The sequence below is a fragment of the Brachyistius frenatus genome, unplaced genomic scaffold (assembly GCF_029030835.1).
Source record: "Brachyistius frenatus isolate BFR_SWC_R1_liver_20210118 unplaced genomic scaffold, ASM2903083v1 Contig_306, whole genome shotgun sequence".
NCBI classification, from domain to species: domain Eukaryota; kingdom Metazoa; phylum Chordata; class Actinopteri; family Embiotocidae; genus Brachyistius; species Brachyistius frenatus.
In genome coordinates this window covers 258,676-278,265 of record NW_027210905.1, presented here as the reverse complement: position 1 = coordinate 278,265, position 19,590 = coordinate 258,676, and the positions used below count along the sequence as shown (strand labels likewise).

General features: G+C 43.0%; 2 protein-coding genes across 3 annotated transcripts; one reads left to right on the top strand and one right to left on the bottom strand.

The window, feature by feature from the left end:
- Positions 1-271: 271 nt before the first annotated feature.
- LOC138635393 (zinc finger protein 853-like) lies at positions 272-3,441 on the bottom strand. The gene is made up of 5 exons (XM_069722823.1): positions 3,224-3,441; positions 2,634-2,735; positions 1,969-2,037; positions 1,766-1,875; positions 272-1,282 (listed from the first exon to the last, which is right to left on the bottom strand). Exons 1-5 carry the CDS (start codon positions 3,439-3,441, stop codon positions 621-623), a joined length of 1,161 nt encoding a protein of 386 aa, XP_069578924.1. The 3' UTR covers positions 272-620.
- Positions 3,442-5,031: 1,590 nt separating this feature from the next.
- nmnat2 (nicotinamide nucleotide adenylyltransferase 2) lies at positions 5,032-19,469 on the top strand. Of its 2 annotated transcripts, none has more exons than XM_069722816.1 (11): positions 5,032-5,266; positions 7,771-7,868; positions 11,076-11,143; positions 11,614-11,692; positions 12,354-12,480; positions 12,685-12,765; positions 13,176-13,220; positions 13,384-13,460; positions 14,930-15,031; positions 15,136-15,203; positions 15,448-19,469. In XM_069722816.1, exons 1-11 carry the CDS (start codon positions 5,182-5,184, stop codon positions 15,548-15,550), a joined length of 933 nt encoding a protein of 310 aa, XP_069578917.1. In that variant the 5' UTR covers positions 5,032-5,181; the 3' UTR covers positions 15,551-19,469. The 2 variants fall into 2 exon arrangements, with proteins under 2 accessions (XP_069578917.1, XP_069578918.1); XM_069722817.1 differs by having other exon boundaries at positions 5,033-5,266; positions 7,771-7,859.
- The last annotated feature ends 121 nt before the right edge of the window (positions 19,470-19,590 follow it).

Below are 19,590 nucleotides of genomic sequence, written 5' to 3'. Positions count from 1 at the left end.
TTCCAACTGAATATTTTTTTTCAATATGCCAAGTTTGATTTAAATCGAATGAAAAAAAACTTTTTAGCAGTCGCCACCGTAGGGTTTTTGGATAACCATATTTGGAAGAGCTGGGGCGGGGTCAGGTTTGTATATGACTGAGAACCCAAAAACTCTCCCAAACGTATGTTGTTGTTTTTTAGGCCTAATATTTAATTAATGATGGAAATATTTTCAGAAGGACCACCACAACACTGATCAGAAGGAGTAAATTGAACTAATGACACCATAATGACTTGTGGAAAACATTTATTGACTTTGTATTTCATGAGAGAAGTTGAAGCTCTTTGTACGGAGCCAGCCCCCCAGTGGCCCTCGGTGGTATTGCACTGTAAGGCACATCTGCATCAGCTTCACTTTTCAGACCTAGAAGCTACATCCATGTTTATGTACAATCTATGATTGAAACCAGATTTTATTAGAGCCATCTCACACAGTGTGACCTGTATTAAACTCACCTGATCGTTGTTGAAGTCCAAACTAAAGGCACTTTAAATCCGACCGCTCTGCTTTTTAACCTTTGTGTTTCGTCAAGTTGGTCTTGTGATAGAATTTCTTTTTCTTCCATAGATGTTTAAGGACTACGGCTTCTCACCTGTGTGAGTACTTCTGTGATATTTCATTAAATAAATCCGATAGAATCTCTTACCACATGTTTCACAAGCAAAGGACTCCTCACCTGTGTGGTGGCGTCTTCCTGATTCGGACTCGTATTTAAAAAGCTGTCCACAAAAGTCACATTTCAGAGACTGTTTACCAATGTCGGCGTTACGCAGAGTGTCTGACACAGAAGAGTCGTCTTCATTGTTACTCTGACGTCTCTTCTTCGGCTTCAGCTCCGCATTTCCAGTTGATCCCGAGTCTTCGTGCCGGCTTCCTCTCCGATCTCGGCTCTCGGCTACAGGAGAGTTGTGAGAGAAGAATTGGTCACCGTTTGGTTCTGGTTCACTGTGGTTACTTTCCTCATCAGCAGGAGTCACCATGACGGATTCCGTCTCCTGCTTCAGTTCGAGCTGCTCTCCCTCCTGACTGGTGCAGAGTTCCTCCTGGTCCTCTTTAATCTGTGGAGGGTCTGGTTCCTCCTGCTCCTCTTTAATCTGTGGAGGTTCTAGTTCTTCCTGTTCCTCTTTCATCTGTGGAGGTTCTAGTTCCTCCTGGTCCAGACTGGAGTTCCTCTGCTGGTTACAAAACTGATGGTCAGAGAGAAACTCCTCCTCCTTACAGACACGTTGCTGTGGGACGTCTGGAGGGACGAAGGGAGACAAGGAAAATGTTGCTAATGTGATGATATAAAAAAAAAAAAAAACATCAGCGAAAATATATTCTAGTTTAAACCATCAGCAAGACTCTACAGTGAGAGAATGTAGCTCAGATATGGGAGTGAAATTTACAGAAAATATATTTGGGTGCACCAGTGTAATAAAAACAAATTCAAGTAGAAGCTTCCCACTTTGAGTTGGTGCTGATTGTCACTAGAAAATGACAAACAGCAGGTCGAATCAGCTGTCGTTAACTTGCAGTAACAAAGTAAATTTAAGCCGATAGAACTTTTAGATCTAAATTAGGACCTTCAGTGTTTTGGAGCAAGTTGGGTTGTTGTTTTTTAAATAAGGTGTGACGAGTCAGCAGGCTGTTATTTCAATGTGTAAATATGAAGTCGGTATCTTTTGCCGCTTCCTATCTGTTTATTCTTCGGCACGAACACCGACCAGCAGCAAAGACTGACCGGCGACAAACGGCGTTCGAACTGGCGGGAGGCGCTCTTCGTCGGAGCCGTCGTCCGCCTCTTCGTCGCCTCGGCGAGAGTAAGGCGAACCTCCGTCGGCCCATTCGGCTCTTGAGAGGAAGACGTGATTTAGAAAACGGGAACTTCATGAAGGGGAATAAACTGAAATGGGAACATGAACGGCAGCGGGAAGTACGACTTACGCGCTGTTCTCGGGGTCGTTGAAAACATCTCCCTCCGTGTCCTCCTCCACGACGCTCGTGTCATGTAAGCTGTAGGAATGAAGACATTACAGATGTATCGATTATGAATATACGGCAGAAAAAAAAAACTTCAGTTCCCGGTGCGTGAACACGAAGCTCGGCACAGCGACAATCACGGAGCGCGGGGGAGGCTGTAACCTTCACGGTGAAGTGTTCCAAAGTTACGTCTCTTGATCAACATCGTCAACGTTTTTGTGACCACTGGGTACGTAAACATTTGTGATTTCAACACGGACCTGAAAACTTGAGCGGAGAAGTCAAACTACTCGGATTCACGTTTTACGATGGAGCAGATCTTCACTCTCCGAGACCTGAAGAAGACGCGTCAGGTCAGGGGCATCCGGGTGGGTTTTTCTTTCACGTTCGTACGGTTGTGCACCCGCGAATTCGTCCCCCCAGGGTCAGACCGTCAACACCGAGCGCCTCTGGCCAAATCCATCACCCTGCTTCATCACCGTGCTGCGTTCACGTGCAACAGGAACAGTCTCTAAAAACTCTTTCGACACCTCATACGAAACACGTGACATGTTATGCAAAACACATTAATCAGCGACTTTCTTCCTGTGAACAAACACGTTTATTATGTTCAACGTTTGAGGACTCGCCTGTCCGTCCCGCTGGAAGCACCGACGCTGGACTCGGACGGAGCTCTGACTTGGAAAGGCGTTCCCCTCGCGGGAGTCGAGAAGGCGCGACCTCGCGCGTGGCTGGAAGAAACACGAGTGACACGAGGAAAGTGAGCGCTTGCGTGACAAAACTCGCACGTGCGACACTTGTACGCCTTCTGGAAGAAAAAAAAAAACTACTGTCTGCAAAGTGTCTGCAACACCGAGTGAATTAATAGATTCCAGAAAAAAAAAACCAATGAAAAACCACCACAATGCACCTTTGAGTGAACAATATTTATTAGTTCATGAGAGGCAATTGCAGAGGATTTGTATTTAATTAAAAAAAAAAAGACTTTAAACATGAATTAACACTGTGATGTTCGATATTTGCAGCAAAGCTTTTCTGTATGACATTTATCGGCATGAATGTTCAGCAGAACGAAGATTAATTAAAAATTTGAAACACACAGAAGTTAAAAAAAAAAAAAAAAAATGACAATCTTGCAGAGATGATGTTTTTTTTTGTTGTTGTTGTTTTTTTTCCAACAGAAGAAACGGATATTAAAGTTGTTGTAATTCAGACTGACCAGTCCAGCAGGAAACAAGCGACCTCGGCGTCAGTATGGAAACATCTGTCCCGCAGCAGTGATCTCCACCTGGGGAAGGCCACTCCGATGTTCACCCTGGTTCTCTGCCGTCGTCGGTCCCGGCTCCGTTTGGCCTCCTCGTGCTCTTGCTTCTTCAACGACGAGGACTCGCGCCCCTTTATTTTTTCTTCTCCTAAATAATAAGTATGATCCCCCATTTGTCAAAAACCTGCGTTTTTGTCAACAGGAACTGGTTAGAGATGATCATCTTCTTCTTGCTTTTAATGGCGTCGCGGCAAACAGTGTAATGGTGGCATTACCGCCACCTACCGGAGTGGAGTGTAGATGGGTAATCTAGATGGGTTTTTTTTGTTTACATTTTGTTTTTATTTTACTTTATTTAGAACATACAAAAAAACTGTACAAAACAATGTCAGTCGAGTATCAGTTGTCTCACACCTCCTAAAATGCAATACAATATATATTTCACAAATGGATGTCAATATATACTAAACCAAACCAAACAACAACAACAACAAAAACAGCTACGGGTTAAATTAAACAATATTCAGACAAAAGTGCAACTAACTTTGTGGCATTGGGTTTGCTTAACTTTTCTTCTACATTTCCTTTGGAGTGAGAGTTAATTTTTAAGTGCATTCCAACACTGCAGAGGATTTAGCAAATCAACATTTACGTGTACAATATTTGGTTATGATTATTATGTTGTTCACAAGAAATTCTATTTGTTTATCCTTCAAAGTTAATCGTAGTCGTATACATTCAAAGGAGAAGAAATCTATATTTATGGATTTGGATTTTAACCAATCATGCAGGGATCTCCATCCTCTTTGGACAGTTGTCAACAGTTGGTTTTTTTGCAGCTAGAGGGCGCTGCAGAAAAACATGAGAAACAGCAGCAGATCAAATTTAGAGAAGCAAAAGAGTTGCAGAAGATCCCCCTAATGAGATTTGTCCCTCATATTTCTGTAAATCGTCAAAGCAAACATTAAAATATACATTTTTTTAGTATCGCTTATATGGCCACTGCCATCTTGGGCTCGCTATGCCCCGCCCACACATTCGCACCTCTGCAACCTACTCACGCTGGCCAACTGTCAATCATGATGTCACAAACCCTTTTTGATCGCGTTAAGTAACCAAACTGACCAGAAAACTGAACACAAAAAATGTCCGTAATAAGACACAAACCAGATTTGAGCAAACTTTTATTTGAGGACTTTTTTGGGGGGGCTCATTGGCTATCTTGGAAGGGGCGGGGCTTATCACCTGTACCTCAAACAACCACCAGCAGGGGGCAATTAGGTTGTTTTGGCCTCACTTCTTAAGATCTGTCATATCCTCCAACTTTATACACAATTTATTCATCAGACTTGTAGACATTTTGCTTTTTTCATTTGTTTTGGGTCTCTTTCTCCATGTGACCTCCGACCCCTCGGCCCCTTAACCTTAAACTTATTGTTCTTGTGCTTCCTTCCAACACACCTCACTTTGCTTCTTTTTTTTCCCAGGAGATCCGAGTGATGTGAGATGATCTTTTGCTGTCTTGTGATGCTGTCGGCCCCGAGGTGGTTCCTCACCGTAATCAGGCCGTTAAAGTCACAGCGCCGTTTTGAACCGAGCTCAGCGGTGGCGGCCCACCGGCTGCTGTATGCGTGTCTCTTTAACGCACCGACGCTGCTTCCTCCAGCATCCTGCCGCAGACACACCAGCCTCGCCTCTCTCTCTCTCTCTCTCTCTCTCTCTCTCTCTCTCTCTCTCTCTCTCTCTCTCTCTCTCTCTCTCTCTCTCTCTCCCTCTTTCTCTGTCTCTGCGGCGGCTGCCTTCTCCAAACAACCGACGTCCCGGCATCACAGAGCTTCGCCAGGAACCGGGACCGGAACGGACCGGTACACAGGACTGAAGAAAACAGAGAGGAGAAGAAAAAAACAAAAAACATGACAGAAAACACCAAAACCCACGTCATCCTGCTGTCCTGCGGCAGCTTCAACCCCATCACCAAGGGACACATCCATATGTTCGGTGAGCATCTGCGCTGTGAGAAGGGGGTGGTGGTGGTGGTGGTGGGGTGGTGATGATGATAGAGTGGGGGAGGGGTTGGGGGGAGGAGGGTAGGACCGACTGTTTATTTGGAGATAAAGATGACCAGAAAAAAAACCTGAAATGTTGTTCCTAATCATCCGAATCTTAAATCGTAAAAATGATGGAAATATGAATGGGGTTTGGTTGGAGTGTCAGGTGGCTGCTGTCCAGCAGGGTGGTGCTTAGAAATGGGCGACGGCTCCATCGCGACATCCACACAGTACGCACAAAAACCAAAAGAGTGAGACAATGAGACCAGCGTGAGATCACCACCTCAATCCGTGTCACGGAGGAAAACACGGAAACGCTCCGTGTTAAAAAAAAAAAAAAAAAACCTCCAGCGGGGGCCTCGCGGGTCGTGTGGCGCAGCCCACAAATGAAACCTAATTCACGGATTCTTTTGGGGATCCCCACCCCCCACCCTCCGGGGCCACCCTCATCCTCATAAAACTGCAACCGAAACACGATTGCAAAACAAGCCAGACGGGACGCATCGTGGGCCGTCTACGGTCCGGGCAGCAGCAGCAGGCTGTCAGTGCCTTGCTCAGCGGCTGTTTCCTGCGTCATTAGCGGAGGCTGCAGGCCTCAGAGGAAGTAAAAAGACACGCAAATGAATTATTCAACGACAAAACTGAAGGTTTCTGCTGCTGGTGAGACGAAATTACCTCAAAATGGCAGAGTTTACAGTGTTCATCTCTCCTGACAGATGCTTTTACAGATGTGGTATATCCCCCTCAGGGCAGCATGAAAGACAATCCCCTCATTTTTTTAAACCTCAAAATTTAGGTTAATTATTTAATCATGAATAATAATAATACCACAGCTATTTTTAATGGGTCGTATGAATAATTATCTTTAGTTTCAGGGATTTTTTTTTTAGGGGAACATTGTCTCTTTAAAGTAAACAGATAAAAATAAAATATCCCTTAATTTATAGCTATCTGAAAAGACTTTTCAGTCTAGGCAAAATTACAATAAGAGATTGTTTCTAAGCTATACAGGGCATTTTTAAGATTTTCCCCTTACATGCTTTTTAAATTATGGAGATAATCCAATAAAATAACTTCAAGTTGCTTTAATTGTGCTCTAATTATTCACCTGTTCAAATGAATGTCCACACCATAACGATCAATTAAAGTCCTTTTTACAGTATTGATTAAGGGTCACATGTAACATCATGTAGACTCTAAGGAGTTTTAGGTCTTTCAAAAAAATTACATTTCAAATTCAAAATCTGTCCTAAAACCACAGAAAATTCCAGTATAAAATAAAACAAACCTTACAGCAGCACAGAGGTGAAAATAAAGCCATTAAAACAGATTAGAAACACGTTAATCCCCATCATTTTTGTGTACAGAAGTTGCCGGTTTTGTACCCACCCATGGCTGGATGAACCTCCCGAGAGGCCTTGGAGCTGAATAAGATATTACCGGGCCCCTCTCCGGTCTCTATTATAGACTCAGATTTCATTATTTCATCAGCCAACAGAAACTAACCAACCTGCTTGAAAGAAATCAGTGGATTGAGAGACAGATACATGAATAGCAGCCATTTAAATAGATTATTCATAAGTGATTTAAAAAAATAAAATAACAACAAGTGTCTGGTTGCAGCTTTTATGAAAACAAACTTAACATTCAGGAAAACGTTGGATAGAAACAGAAATAAAAGTAACAAGCTGATGAAGGTTTTTTTTTTTTTTTTTTTTTACCTAACATGTAATACGACAGTCAGAAACTTCAGACCTGGTTTCAGAGAGTCCACGTCACTTCAAAACAAATGGTTTGAAATCTGACACGGCTGCTGAGTTGCTCCGCGTCGAGTCGAATTCATGCCAGAAATATTCACGGTGACTCGATGCAGCTTCAACAACTCAGATTTCTGTTTTCAGCAGTCAGATTCCTAAACGTCGCAGCAACAGAGGGAAACTTTGCCAAGAAGTCAAACAAAAGGTTGCCATCAGTCATATTCTCACTGGAAGGGCTCGTTTAGGGGTCACGGTCGCCGTGGCAACAAAACTGTTCAATAGGTTAAGAAAAAAGGTTATTGGGAATGCAGATGAAGCCTGAGGTGAAGTTTTTACTAAAAACAAACAAAGAAACAAACAGTGGCAACAAGTCAAAAGTCTGCTGAACTTCAGTTATTATTATTTTTGAGTTATTTTTAGCACGTCTAGCACATACCTGTTTATATGAAAATTAAAAAGAAATTAATTAATTAAAAAATAAAATAAAAGGTTTTTAGTTTCAGACTTCTGAGCAGTTTTTTAAGAAACTAAACAAGCCTCTCAGCAAACTTCCCAGCATGCATTTCAGACTTTGGAATCAGACGTGACGGAAAACAGTTTTAACAGCTTCAGTCTCAGTTAAAAAAAAAAAAAGTCTACCAAAAAAAACAACAACCTGCTCTTAATTTATTTTATTTTTTTCTGTCTTCATGTGCAGAAAAAGCCAGAGAATATCTGCACAAAACGGGGCGCTTCATCGTGATCGGAGGGATCATCTCACCGGTGCACGACTCCTACGGAAAACCTGTAAGTAGAGTTAAGTCGTTTTATTAAATTCTTGTTTTGCACCTTTCATACGAATGCAAACTCACTCAATGTGCTCAACGTGAGTAAACACGAATAGAAACGTGAGAAGCCGAAAGCAACGGGCATCAAACACAAGAGACATTTTTTTGCTCACTTGAGCCTCGTTAGCTGGAAATTTTGGACGTATTTCACATTTGTAAAAGTCTGAACACTCGAGTTTGTGATTCAGACGGAGACAGGAAGCTCCTGAAAAGGTTCTTAGAAGGCTGTCCTGCGATACTGGAAGTTAAGATCGGTATTTATAATAACATTCAGGTTTCTGACATGCTCACTGTGCTTTAAAGAAAATGGAGCCTACATTTTGAATTTTAGTATTTTCTTTGTTAAGTTGGAGAAACTTTTAAGACTTCCAGCGGTTGATGTCCTGAATGCAGCTACAAAAAAAGCTCATCCAGGTTGTCTTAAGGAAAATGAGACGTGCAGCTGTGTGTCATCGGCGTACATTGTAATTATACTAAGAGGACGCATGTATAGATCGAACATCAGAGGACCAAGAACTGAGCCCTGTGGAACCTCACGGAAAATGATGACTTTTTCGGATGTGAAGTTGCCTCGAGATTAATGAAAAGTCCTGTTGAGAGGGACCCTCCGGTCTAACAAAACTAGAACAGAAAGTTTTTTTGCATCTTTTTCGAATTTTAGGATGATTGACTACTTTGACGAGGAGCGTTTCAGTGCCGTGGTCCACTCTGAAGCCCGACGGCTACACATCCTACAGGTCGCGCAGGGTTAAATACCCGTGCGGCCGTTTGTAGACATACCTTTTTTAAGGATTTTTCTTATGTCTGGGAGGTTGGTTAGGATTAGTTGCTAAACCTAGATGGGATCTAGATTAGTTTTTTTCTGTAGTGGAGTAACAACGGCGCTCTTGAGAAAAAGTGGGGAAAACAATAGACAATCAAAAATGTACACAAACTCATCTGATAGGCAGTGAAAAAACGCGTTAACAGTTTATGTGGAATCAAGTAGAGAACAAGTGAAAGAGTCGTTCAGTAGGAACTGATCTGGAGGAGTTCATCAATTCATCGGTTATGGAGAACAAAAAAGCGAGCGTTGTTTTTATTGTCATTTCAATTTTGTGATGTTTCCTGCTCAGGTTTTTCCACCGGTCAGGGAATATAAGGGAATTTTTTAAAAACGCCTTTTCCTTGACAGGGAAAGTCGGGGAATTTTATCGTTTTTTTGGGGGGCGAAGTCATGAAATATAAGGGAATTTTGTTTGCATGTTTAAATTTTAGTTGCCATTTATCAAAATTTTATATTTTCCATGTATGTAGCTATAACGGTAGCTAGCTAGCGCGTATGTTTGGTAGCATTAGTGGTCACCGACAGAAATGAAAAAAATGTAGCTTATTAGGTTGAGAGTTAATTACCATTATTGTTAGTTAAGTTCTTTTTTTTCTGCCACCAGTATTTAGACATTAATTTAATTTCTTTCAATATCGGCCTGTTTTAAACAGAAATGCCGTTGTTTTCCTGTTTGCTCAGCACAGCAGCAGCCTGTTTTTCTGTTATTATAGGCCAATGAATTTCTGCTTTTTAGTCAATGAAAGTCAGGGAATTTGATATTTGACTGGGAGTGGGACCCCTGACTCCTCCTTTTTTTTTTTGTGGTCATAGAAGTTAAGTGTAATTTCATAAATTTTTACAATGTACCTGCAGTTTTGTCTAAAAATCATTTACATTCAGCTCTTCGACATAATCTTTTCAGTACTCTTGCGTTTGCGTCAGTTCTCCAAAAAGCTTTGGGTTTTCCACTGATCACTTAAGTTCTGACGGAAGCAATGCGGTCTATGATCTGTCTTACAACAGATGTTGAAGTTGTCCATAAGATAAGATAAGAGTGACTTTATTCATCCCACAGCAGGGAAATTCGGTCGTCACAGCAGCAAGAAAAAAACAATAAGTGCACACAATATAAATTTTTTACAAATACATATAAGATATAAGAAATAAGATATATAAAAAATACTTATTTATAAATAAATACACACACGTAGACTATATACACACACAAAAAAAAAAATTAAATTAAAAAATAAATAAATACAGTTTGGGATGAATGGAAAAAAAATGTCCGGTGCTATAAAATGAAATGAGATGAACAGTGCAACGCTGTTATTATATGGCGGAGTTATACAGTCTGACAGCCGTCGGAACAAACGACCATCCCATAATAACATGGACGGGGCGGTGCATGCTTTGCTTATTTGCGAATGTTACTTGCTTTATTGATTTGAATTTGGTTGATGTCACTCTATGAGAAGTTACAGCAGTAAGAGGAGAACGTAGAGACTCGAAATCCATCCATCCAACCTGACTAATATTGATCCGTTATCTGACCAACAATTGGAACATTTCAGAAGTGACGCAAACAGATTTCTTTTGTTCCTTCAAGGTTAATTTAATGAGCGTCTTCCTCTGCCTGTTAGGAGTCGGACGATGTGTTGTTTGGTTTGTTCATCAGTAACCACAGATATCATCACACCGCTTGCAGCTGCAGCTCTGCTGCTGCTGCTGTTTTTTTCCACTCCGCGTCCTGCAGGAATTAATGAAGGTCTTGTCCTACTTTTCTCTGCGTCTATAGAAACACACAACATGAATAATAGATGCAACAGAAATCCAGTTTCAGCCACATCAGGAATCCTTTCTGTTCATTTCCGAGGTGATTTATTATTAAAGAAAAAAAATAAATTCCAGCTTCATTACCTGCAGCTGAACGATGCAGCTGATGGATTATTACCGGTGGAGGTTATCCACATCAGTTATCACCTCGTTAATATGTCAGACCTGATAGAAACTAATGACGGCAGGAAATTATTATATCTTATATCTTAGGTGGAAAATAAGGCGAAGGTCCCACTTGCTTTCACACAAATGTAAAAGCGCTGAGCTCGCACCTGTTCTCGACCTATTTTCGTGAAGACAACTCCTGCCTGCTTTCATGTTTGATAATCTCTCAGAAAGATGCCTGACAGTTCGGGACCATCAGTTATCTCTTCATCAATGCCAACGCTCACCGGGTGAGAAATGTAAGGACTGAACGGGATAAACTGAAGGCCCGCTGGCTTCGTTCAGTCTCCTCAGACTCTCGGTCCAGATGTTGTATTTAGTTGCGCAGCTGTGGGCTGACCGCGCTGCTCTGTGTGTCCCCAGGGTCTCGTGTCCAGCAAACATCGTCTCACCATGTGTCAGATGGCCGTCCAGTCCTCCGACTGGATCAGGTGAGATGTGATTTATCTTTCAGAGAAACGTCTCCTCTGAAAATTACCTGGTTTGATTTTCCTGTTTTGGGTTATTTCACATTCTTTATGTTTCGAGCTGCTTGTGCATCTCAATTGGATAATTTGTTTACTGACTAATCAGAAACAACGCAATCAAAATCTGATCGATTCCCCTCACGAACCCTGATTAGTAAATTTTCCCCTGTTAAACAAAATAAATATAACATGTAAAGGAAAATATTATTTTGTATTCTTCATAAATATTCAATATTATCAAGAAAAATCTTTGAAGATATAAACAGAATGACGCGTAATCTGCTGACAGGCTCCTGATTTAAGAAAAAAAAAAAAAGGAAAAAAAAAAAAGCAACAAATAATGAAATGAGTGGAGGTAAACAGTGGATGAAACCAGCGTCTTGTGTTCATCCTCTAACTGGATCCCCTGACTGTGTTTGTTGGCTCCGGTGCAGGGTGGACCCCTGGGAGTGTTACCAGGACACCTGGCAGACCACCTGCAGCGTGCTGGAGCATCACCGCGACCTGATGAAGGTGGGTACAGGCTGTGATTCTCTCTGTAAGCTTATTTTCTGCCAGCAGGCATTTTCACAGAGCTCTGAATCATTTCCCGGTGAGTGTTTATTGGCTTGTGTGCAGTTTTACTGATGAATGAAGTGCAGGTGCACCGAGACATTTTGTTTTCCAGGTCGTCCGTCTGTCCGGTGCTCGTGAACGCGATATCTCTGGAACACCTCGAGCGGATTTCTCCAAATTAGCGTTCACTTGGACTCAGGGATGAAGTGATACGATTTTGGTGGCCGATGGCCAAAGACTGAATTGGTGACACTAATCTTGGGTGACCACCTTCAAACTGTACTGATGGCTTGCAGCAAAGCCCCGCCCCCTTTTGGGGGAAAACAAGTGACCCTTGCCGTGGACTTTAATGTAAAATAGCACAACAAAACCAAACCACCACGGTATAACAATACTATTTAAACCGGTTTAAGGTTTGGTTCACCGTTACCGCAATGGAAAGGGGCGTGGTGATAAGGTGCTGTCATATTTGAAGCATCGTCTACTGTCATGGCAACAACTTTCTGTTCAAACAGAATCAGATTTATTGGCACATTTTTTTTTCTTTAAGTTTGTAAATCTTGTTTGAAGGGGATGAAGTGAAATTACACCTGTTCCAAATGATGTTTCTGGTCCTCAGAGAGTCACCGGCTGCATTCTGTCCAACGTCAGCACGCCGTCGACCACTCCTGTGATCGGTCAGCCGCAGAACCAGAGCCCGCCCATCTACCAGAACCACAACAACATTAATCATTCGCCCACAGCCGGTGAGTCACACTCCCTTTCTCTCCTCTCCGATAACCTCACGCATCTGCCCACGTGAAGGACCTGGAAGCTGTCCTCGATTCTTAACGCGATGATGTCCGGGAAGTCCGTGGCTTCTTACCGTCAGTTTTCCAGATGTGTGAACGAGTGCGATCCGTGCTGCGGTGGAGATAAATTTCCTTCCTCTCTGTCCCCCTCTGCTCAAGTCAAACTGTGGGGGAAGATCAGTGAGAGTCTGGGCAAAATCTGCTGCGTCCGCCCGCACATGGAACGATTCACCTTCGTCGGTAAGACCCACAGTGTCGTTGCCGCAAAAGCTACACAGTTGACAAAGGACAAATGAGAGGAATTAACACCAACAACAAAAAAAAGAAGCCTGTATTATATTTTCTCAAAAGGATTTTAAGGAAGAAACCATTTTAACCTTGTCTTAAATTGTATTTGAAAATGTTTAAATCATAAATATATATATATTTAGTCTGTATTTTCATTTATTGACGTTTTTGTGTGGATCATTGTAATTAGATGACGTTTAATGTGGTTTTATGAAATACAAATTTGTATTACCTTCAAAAATAGCATATTTTGGCATCGGCACCAAAATCAAATTGTCCATCAATAGCAATATCAAAAAAAATTCAAGTAATATCCTTCTGCCTTATTCATGTTTAATATGTATTTTGTGTCGTCGTGTCAGATGAAAATGCCAACCTGGGGACCGCGATGAGATACGAGGAGATCGGTGAGTGGTCTCTTCCGTGTCTGGAAGTGAACCGACTCGTATGTTGTGTCCTCTGGTTTTCCTTCCTGCCGTGTCTTGAACTCCTGCTGGTCCCTTCGGATCCAGTAAACGTGATGTTTACTGAGGACGTGTCTCTTTCCTCCTGCCTGTTTGTCGTCTGTAGAGTTACGCATCTTGCTCCTGTGTGGCAGTGATCTCCTGGAGTCCTTCTGCATCCCTGGCCTGTGGAAGGACAGTGATGTAAGCACACTGTAGCCCCGCCCCACTCACATGTAGCCCCTCCCCCACCCCTAACTACATGTAGCCCCGCCCCGTTACCCCCCCCCTCTCCTCTGCCCCCCACCCACTTCCCCCCTCCACAGGACTCTATCGTAATGACCGCTGGGTCGTTGCGATGTTGTTGACGAAGGAAACACGTGCAGCGTTAGTTATATACGTTATATATAAAGACGACTTTTGGAAATGAGAGTTAGTCTTTCGATAGAAGTATTTAAAAGTCGACGACGCTCAAAAATCGAAACTTTTATAAAAACAGAAAGTGTGGGAGTTTTTCCATTTACTTTTGAATTTAAGGACACAAAGGACGAGTAGCACTAAACAAAGAGTGATGAATTCATCAATAATGAGTCAAACGAACTGATTAGGTAACAAAATACAGCGGTTTCAGATTTGCTACGGACGTCACTTACGGTCTTCCGTCAAATTGGCTTTTTAGGACTAAAAAGTCGCAGCAAACTTTCCTGCGTCAACAACTGAGTTGCGGTGGTGAACGTGGAGAGATCCACTGTTTGTTTTCCCTACGATCAAACAAGGAGTCAATACTTTTACTGACTCGATGTGTGTACATTAGAGTTTATTTATTTGACTGCAGGTGTGTTTCCATCCACCTGTTTTTATGTGCATTTCTCCGTTTGTGCATAAAACCTCGGAGTGGAAATGCCAAAAATTCAAATAAATCTTGTAAAATATTGTAATTGACTTTCTACACTGAAAGAAAGGTGGAAAAGTTGTGTCACTAAAAGCGAAAGTCAAACAGAGATGTTGCGTCCTTCAGTGATTGGATAACAGCGACTGGAGAATTAGCGCCAACCGCAGTCTAGCTAAAAATAAAAATAAAAAAACTCCTAATCAACATTGATTTGCATTTTCTTTTGGGCAATTTTCCCAAATTTTTTTGCAACTTTGCTCTACATTTGGATGGAAACGTGACCTGTGGAAAAATTAGGTTGAGTTTTCTCATTAGAAAATTAGTAGATTAGTTAATTAGTCAGCCTGGTCATTTTTGTCACTGAAACTATTACAGCAAAAATGTCTTAGAAATTTAAAATAGGTAGAAATGCCAGCTCAGTGATGTTCTAGCTAGGCGGTGAACCAACTACTAACATCTTAGCCAAGCCAAAGATAGGTAGCTAACGAGCCGACTTGGTCTCCGACTAAACTAAAACATTTAATCAACGGGCGTTTGTACAACGGGTGTGACACCATCCTCCATTTAGCAGCCTGTTGCATTAAAGGTCAAAACTCTCAAGTCACTTTGAAATCAATTTTTAGCTGTCAGTCCATCTCAAAATTCTGCTGAGCAAACAAATTCTCAGATTGTGGAGTATTAATAGGCTGAAGCTCATGAAACCGGAGTTCTCCTCCACCCCTTTTTTTTTTTTTTTTTTTCTCCGAGGCCCTGACGAAGGTCGTGTTCCTGTGCTTTTCAGATGGAGGTGATCGTGGGCGATTTCGGGATCGTGGTGGTTCCCCGTGACGGAGCCGACACAGAGAGGATCATGAATCACTCCTCCGTTCTCCGCAAGTTCAAGGTCAGAGCGCCCGTTGGTGTCGCCGTTCAGCCGCGGCTCACGTTCAAACACCTCCGTCGTCTCGGGCTGATCTCGCCGTGCATTTTTTTCCCCTCGCTTTCCAGGACAACATCACTGTGGTGAAAGATGCGACGAACCACCCGATGTCCATCGTCAGCTCGACCAAGAGCAGGTGGGATCAGACGCAGGCTAGAACGTGAACAGAGCGGTGTCCGTGTTCTCCGCGCCGCGTCAGAGTGCACGAAGGCCGCAAATTGAAGGGTGCTCCGATAGATCGGACACCGATCATGATCGGCCGATATTAGCTCTTAAAAAAGTTGAATTGGCGGTCTCTAAAAAAAAAGTGTGAACTATAAACTATAAATACGTACCTTTAACCCCCCCCTCCTCCCCCTCTCTCCCCTCCATCCCACCAGACTGGCCCTGCAGCACGGTGACGGCCACGTGGTCGACTACCTGAGTCAGCCCGTCATCGACTACATCCTGCAGAGTCAGCTGTACATCAACGCCTCGGGATAGAGACGGCAGCCCGCCCGCATGAAAAAAAAACGGCCGAGAGTGGGAGGGAGGGTGTGCGTGGCACTTGTGGGAGGGGGGCGGGGGGGTAAACTACAACCATCATCTATTATAAATATAACACCCCCTCCCCCCCCACACACACACTCTTCCCCCTCCCTACAACAACAAAAATAACTTCCTCGTCTGTCTTCTGTGTCAAACATATACTCTTCTTTGAGCTGTCGCTTTTTCCCAACAGGAGCATTAGTGTCCCTCCCTCTTGTCTGTGTCATGTGACTTTACCATCGGGGGAGGGAGGATGGGGGGGGGGGGGAATCATTTAGGGAGGAGATGGGGGTGTGGGGGTGTGTGTGTGTGTGTGTAGGGGAGAGGAGGTATGGAGGTATTCCCCTCAGGGCCGTAGTGGCGACAGCAGTGTTGTCTCTCTGTTTCTTTGTTCAAGGTTTGGGGATGCATGACACTCAGCTGGACATCAAGCTTGGGAAATCACAGGGTGACCGGGCTTCATGCAAGAACCTGCTAGTTTGTTTGTCAGCAGCTCGTTCAGTTAATGTTTGCGAGACTCATGATTCGGGTCTGAAATATGGAATCGTCTGACTTTCTGTGCGGCGGGAAAAAACACGGGTTTTACCTCGAAGCAAACAAGCCAACGAGGATAAAAGCCGGAATTTTAAGTACATTTTCTGTTAAAAAAAAAGACACAAAAAAATGAAACTCTTTACTCTTTACTGTTTTGTTTGGACTTACTCCAAAGTTTGATAACCTGAGATTGTTTTTGGTAAAACATTTTACCCCATTGCTTGTTTTCCAAGCAATAGAGACCCAATCGATCCCACAATGCAAAGTTAGCGTCAGGATGATCTCTTGATTAATTCGATGGGTTGAGATGTAACTAAAACTCGAATGGTTTCTTTGGAAAACGGTGGATCGCTCCCTTCAGGTTGGGACGAGGTTCTCGCCCCAAGTGATTAAGTTGAAGTATCTCTGGGTCTTGTTAGCGAGTGAAGGACGGAGCGGGAGATTGACGTGCGGACCGTTTTGGCGAAGCAGTCGATTAACCGGTCGATCAGCGTTCGAACTCTCGCCTATGTTTCACGAGCTTTGGGTTGCGGGCAAAAGAATGCGATCCTGGATGCGAGCGGCTGAAGTGAGTTTCCTCCGGGTGGCCGGGCGCAGCCTTACAAATAAGGACCACCGACATCCGGAGGGAGCTTTGATTAATCGAAAGGAGTCAGTTGAGGTTGCTCGGGCACCTTCCATTGGAGGTTTCCGGGTACGTCCAACTGGCTGGAGACCCTGAGAAAGACCCGAAACAAGCTGGAGGGATTCCACTTTTCATCTGGCCTGGGAACGCCTCGAGATCCCCCAGGAGGGGCTGAAGAAGGTCGCTGGAGAGGGGAACGTCTGGACTATCTCCCTCGACACGCCGCCCTCGGTCGCGACCCCGACCCCAGATAAACGGCAGAAAATGGAAATAGTCTTCCGTCCCCTGCGCAGTAAAAAGCTAATATTAACTATTCAACCATAAAGACAACCAAACAGCTGATGTGTCCAGCTGGTTTACCTTCAACTTGCCAACAAAGAAACGCCTCCATTTTTCCTTGACTTCGAAGTCACCTCCCCGTCACCTCAAACCAAGTTTCTCCCACCGTGACCACGAACATACCACGTGATCTGAGATCATGCCCCACGAGCTCGGACTAACCCTAAACCAAGACCCGCGGCAGTACAACCAGACACAATTAGACTCGGCACAAGCCGTGGTCCCTCTCAACCGAAAGAATCCATGAAGACCTCGAGACCGAAACCAGTGCGGAGGTACCTTAAAGTGCAAAACCACTGGCGGCCACTAGGGGCTGGTTCCAATTCAAAAACCATCAAACTCTCCCGAGAAATACTAAATTTATCCACTTTTTTCAGCGGGTTCATTTTGGTCTCGGGGAAATTATTGCGGCATGAAGAAGATTTAAAGCTGGAGGAAGACGTTTCAGAGCTGCTGTTTTTAAAGAAAGAAAAGATTATTTTTCTCCAGACAAGCAGTTGTTTTTTTTTAACTGTTTGTGGTTTCCAGATTTCCAATAAGAAGACCCTCTCAGGATCCTAGATTACATTACCTCCCCCGTTAGCACGATGTAGCTTCAGTGGCTAACATTAGCCCACGTGTGGAAATCTGGGTGTTGCTTCGGCGTGAAAGTCAACATCGGGCTCTCCTCGTTCTGGAAGGTCCTGGCTGGTCTGGGCTCCAGTGCAAACCTGAGCGGCGACGTCACACCTCCCTGCGCTGCTCTTTACGCACAGCCTGCGGTGCAAACGTCACTTTGTTCACCAAAACAAAACAAAACAAAAACTCTTCCCGGACGTGTTTTTCTGAATATGAACGTGTTCTTGCATGAGGCCTGTCGTTTTTTTGTCCGCAGCTCTTCTGCCTCCTGCCGTCCACTGCTGCGCTGCTGTCTCTTAAAATTCGTACACGTGTAGTTAGACATGTCAGGAATAGTTCGACTCAGCTGTTTTAACCGGAGCTCGACGTACACTAAACTGCAGGTAACCACAGCAACAGGGCCGATTGCTTCAGGCTGCGGTGAAACTTTGACCGAGGGATCGCATTTATAAACGCAGAAGTGAAAGGGAGACTTCAGGGCATCATTTGACGCGACGATGACGATGATGGTGATGAAGATGGTGATAATGTACCTTCTGTAAAGATGTTATGGAGGTTGTCTTTTTTTTATTGTTTTTTTTATTGTTTTTTTCCTCTTCGTTTGCTCCTGTTTCGTAGACTGCATGCTTAGACAGTTTGGTTTCCGGCATGAATGTTTATCACTCGGTAGATTACGATCTGTTGTGAACGTGTTTGCCACAAAAAAAAAAAAAAAAAAAGAAGAAATGAAATGAAAGAAAGAAAGAACACAAAAAACAAACAAATATATATAAATATACATAAAATATCGCAACAGTGGGGCTCGTCTTCTCCCACGTCTTTCCATTTTCTATTCACTCTGTAAATGTACAGAACTCATCCGTGTGACATGTTTGCAATGATTTCTACATGTAGTCGAGTGTGTGTGTGCGCGCGCGTGTGTTCCTGTCACTTTTTGTTGTAACATGCAGCTGTTTTTTGTATTAATCTGCCTTTTTTTGTCATGTTGACTTCTTCTGATTGTAAACTGTGATGCACTCTTAAAAATGACATTTGAAATGTGTGTGTGTGAGTTGTGTGTTGGGATTTATCAGCACACGTGTGTTTACAGATCAGGACAGAAATCTGACTCAAGTTATTGATAGTTAAAACAACAGCAGAGAAAGAAAATGAGTGAAAGTAAACTGAATTTGACAATTTGAAAATTGATTTATGAATTTTTAATTTAATTTGGTTCATTTTTTTTGCCCACACCTCTGAGACTTAAAAGGAACATTTACCACTTTTTTTTTTTTAACGTGGATGTCCACTCAGTGTTAATGGTAAATGTTGTCATGTCATCTTTAGATGAGAGTTTAAGTTCCTCTGAACAAGGTGAAGTGCTTCATGATTGAATGTCGAGACTGCAAAAATGATTAAATATTAAAATCAAATGGCCCGTTTTTTTTTTTGTGAATATGAAAATGCCGAATGATTAAAACTGCAGTTTGTTTCACGCTGATTATGTTTTTTATGGTTTTCTTTTGCGGAACAAATCCTTCCAAATTGTACGTGTCTATCACAGCCTGCCATAGGGGAGATGTAATTAGGTAACTTTGTGAAACAGCGCCACCTACACGCAGTGAAAGTGTTGGCGTGGATGATTGTCAGGCAGGTAGCTACGCCTCCTAACCTCTAAGTAAAACAATCAGCAGCTAACGTTATTCTTCCTGCATGTCCCGGGACTCTGCAGTTAATTCTTGTCATTCCAAAACCACAATAAAGTTTATTCTGTTGTAATACGACCTCGTGCTTCTTCTGTCAGGTGTGATGTGGTGAAACTACAAGAAGCTGGACAGGACAAGTTACAAACGTATTTACCTGCGATCGCCCAAAACGCCATAGTATTGCAAAGTTGTTG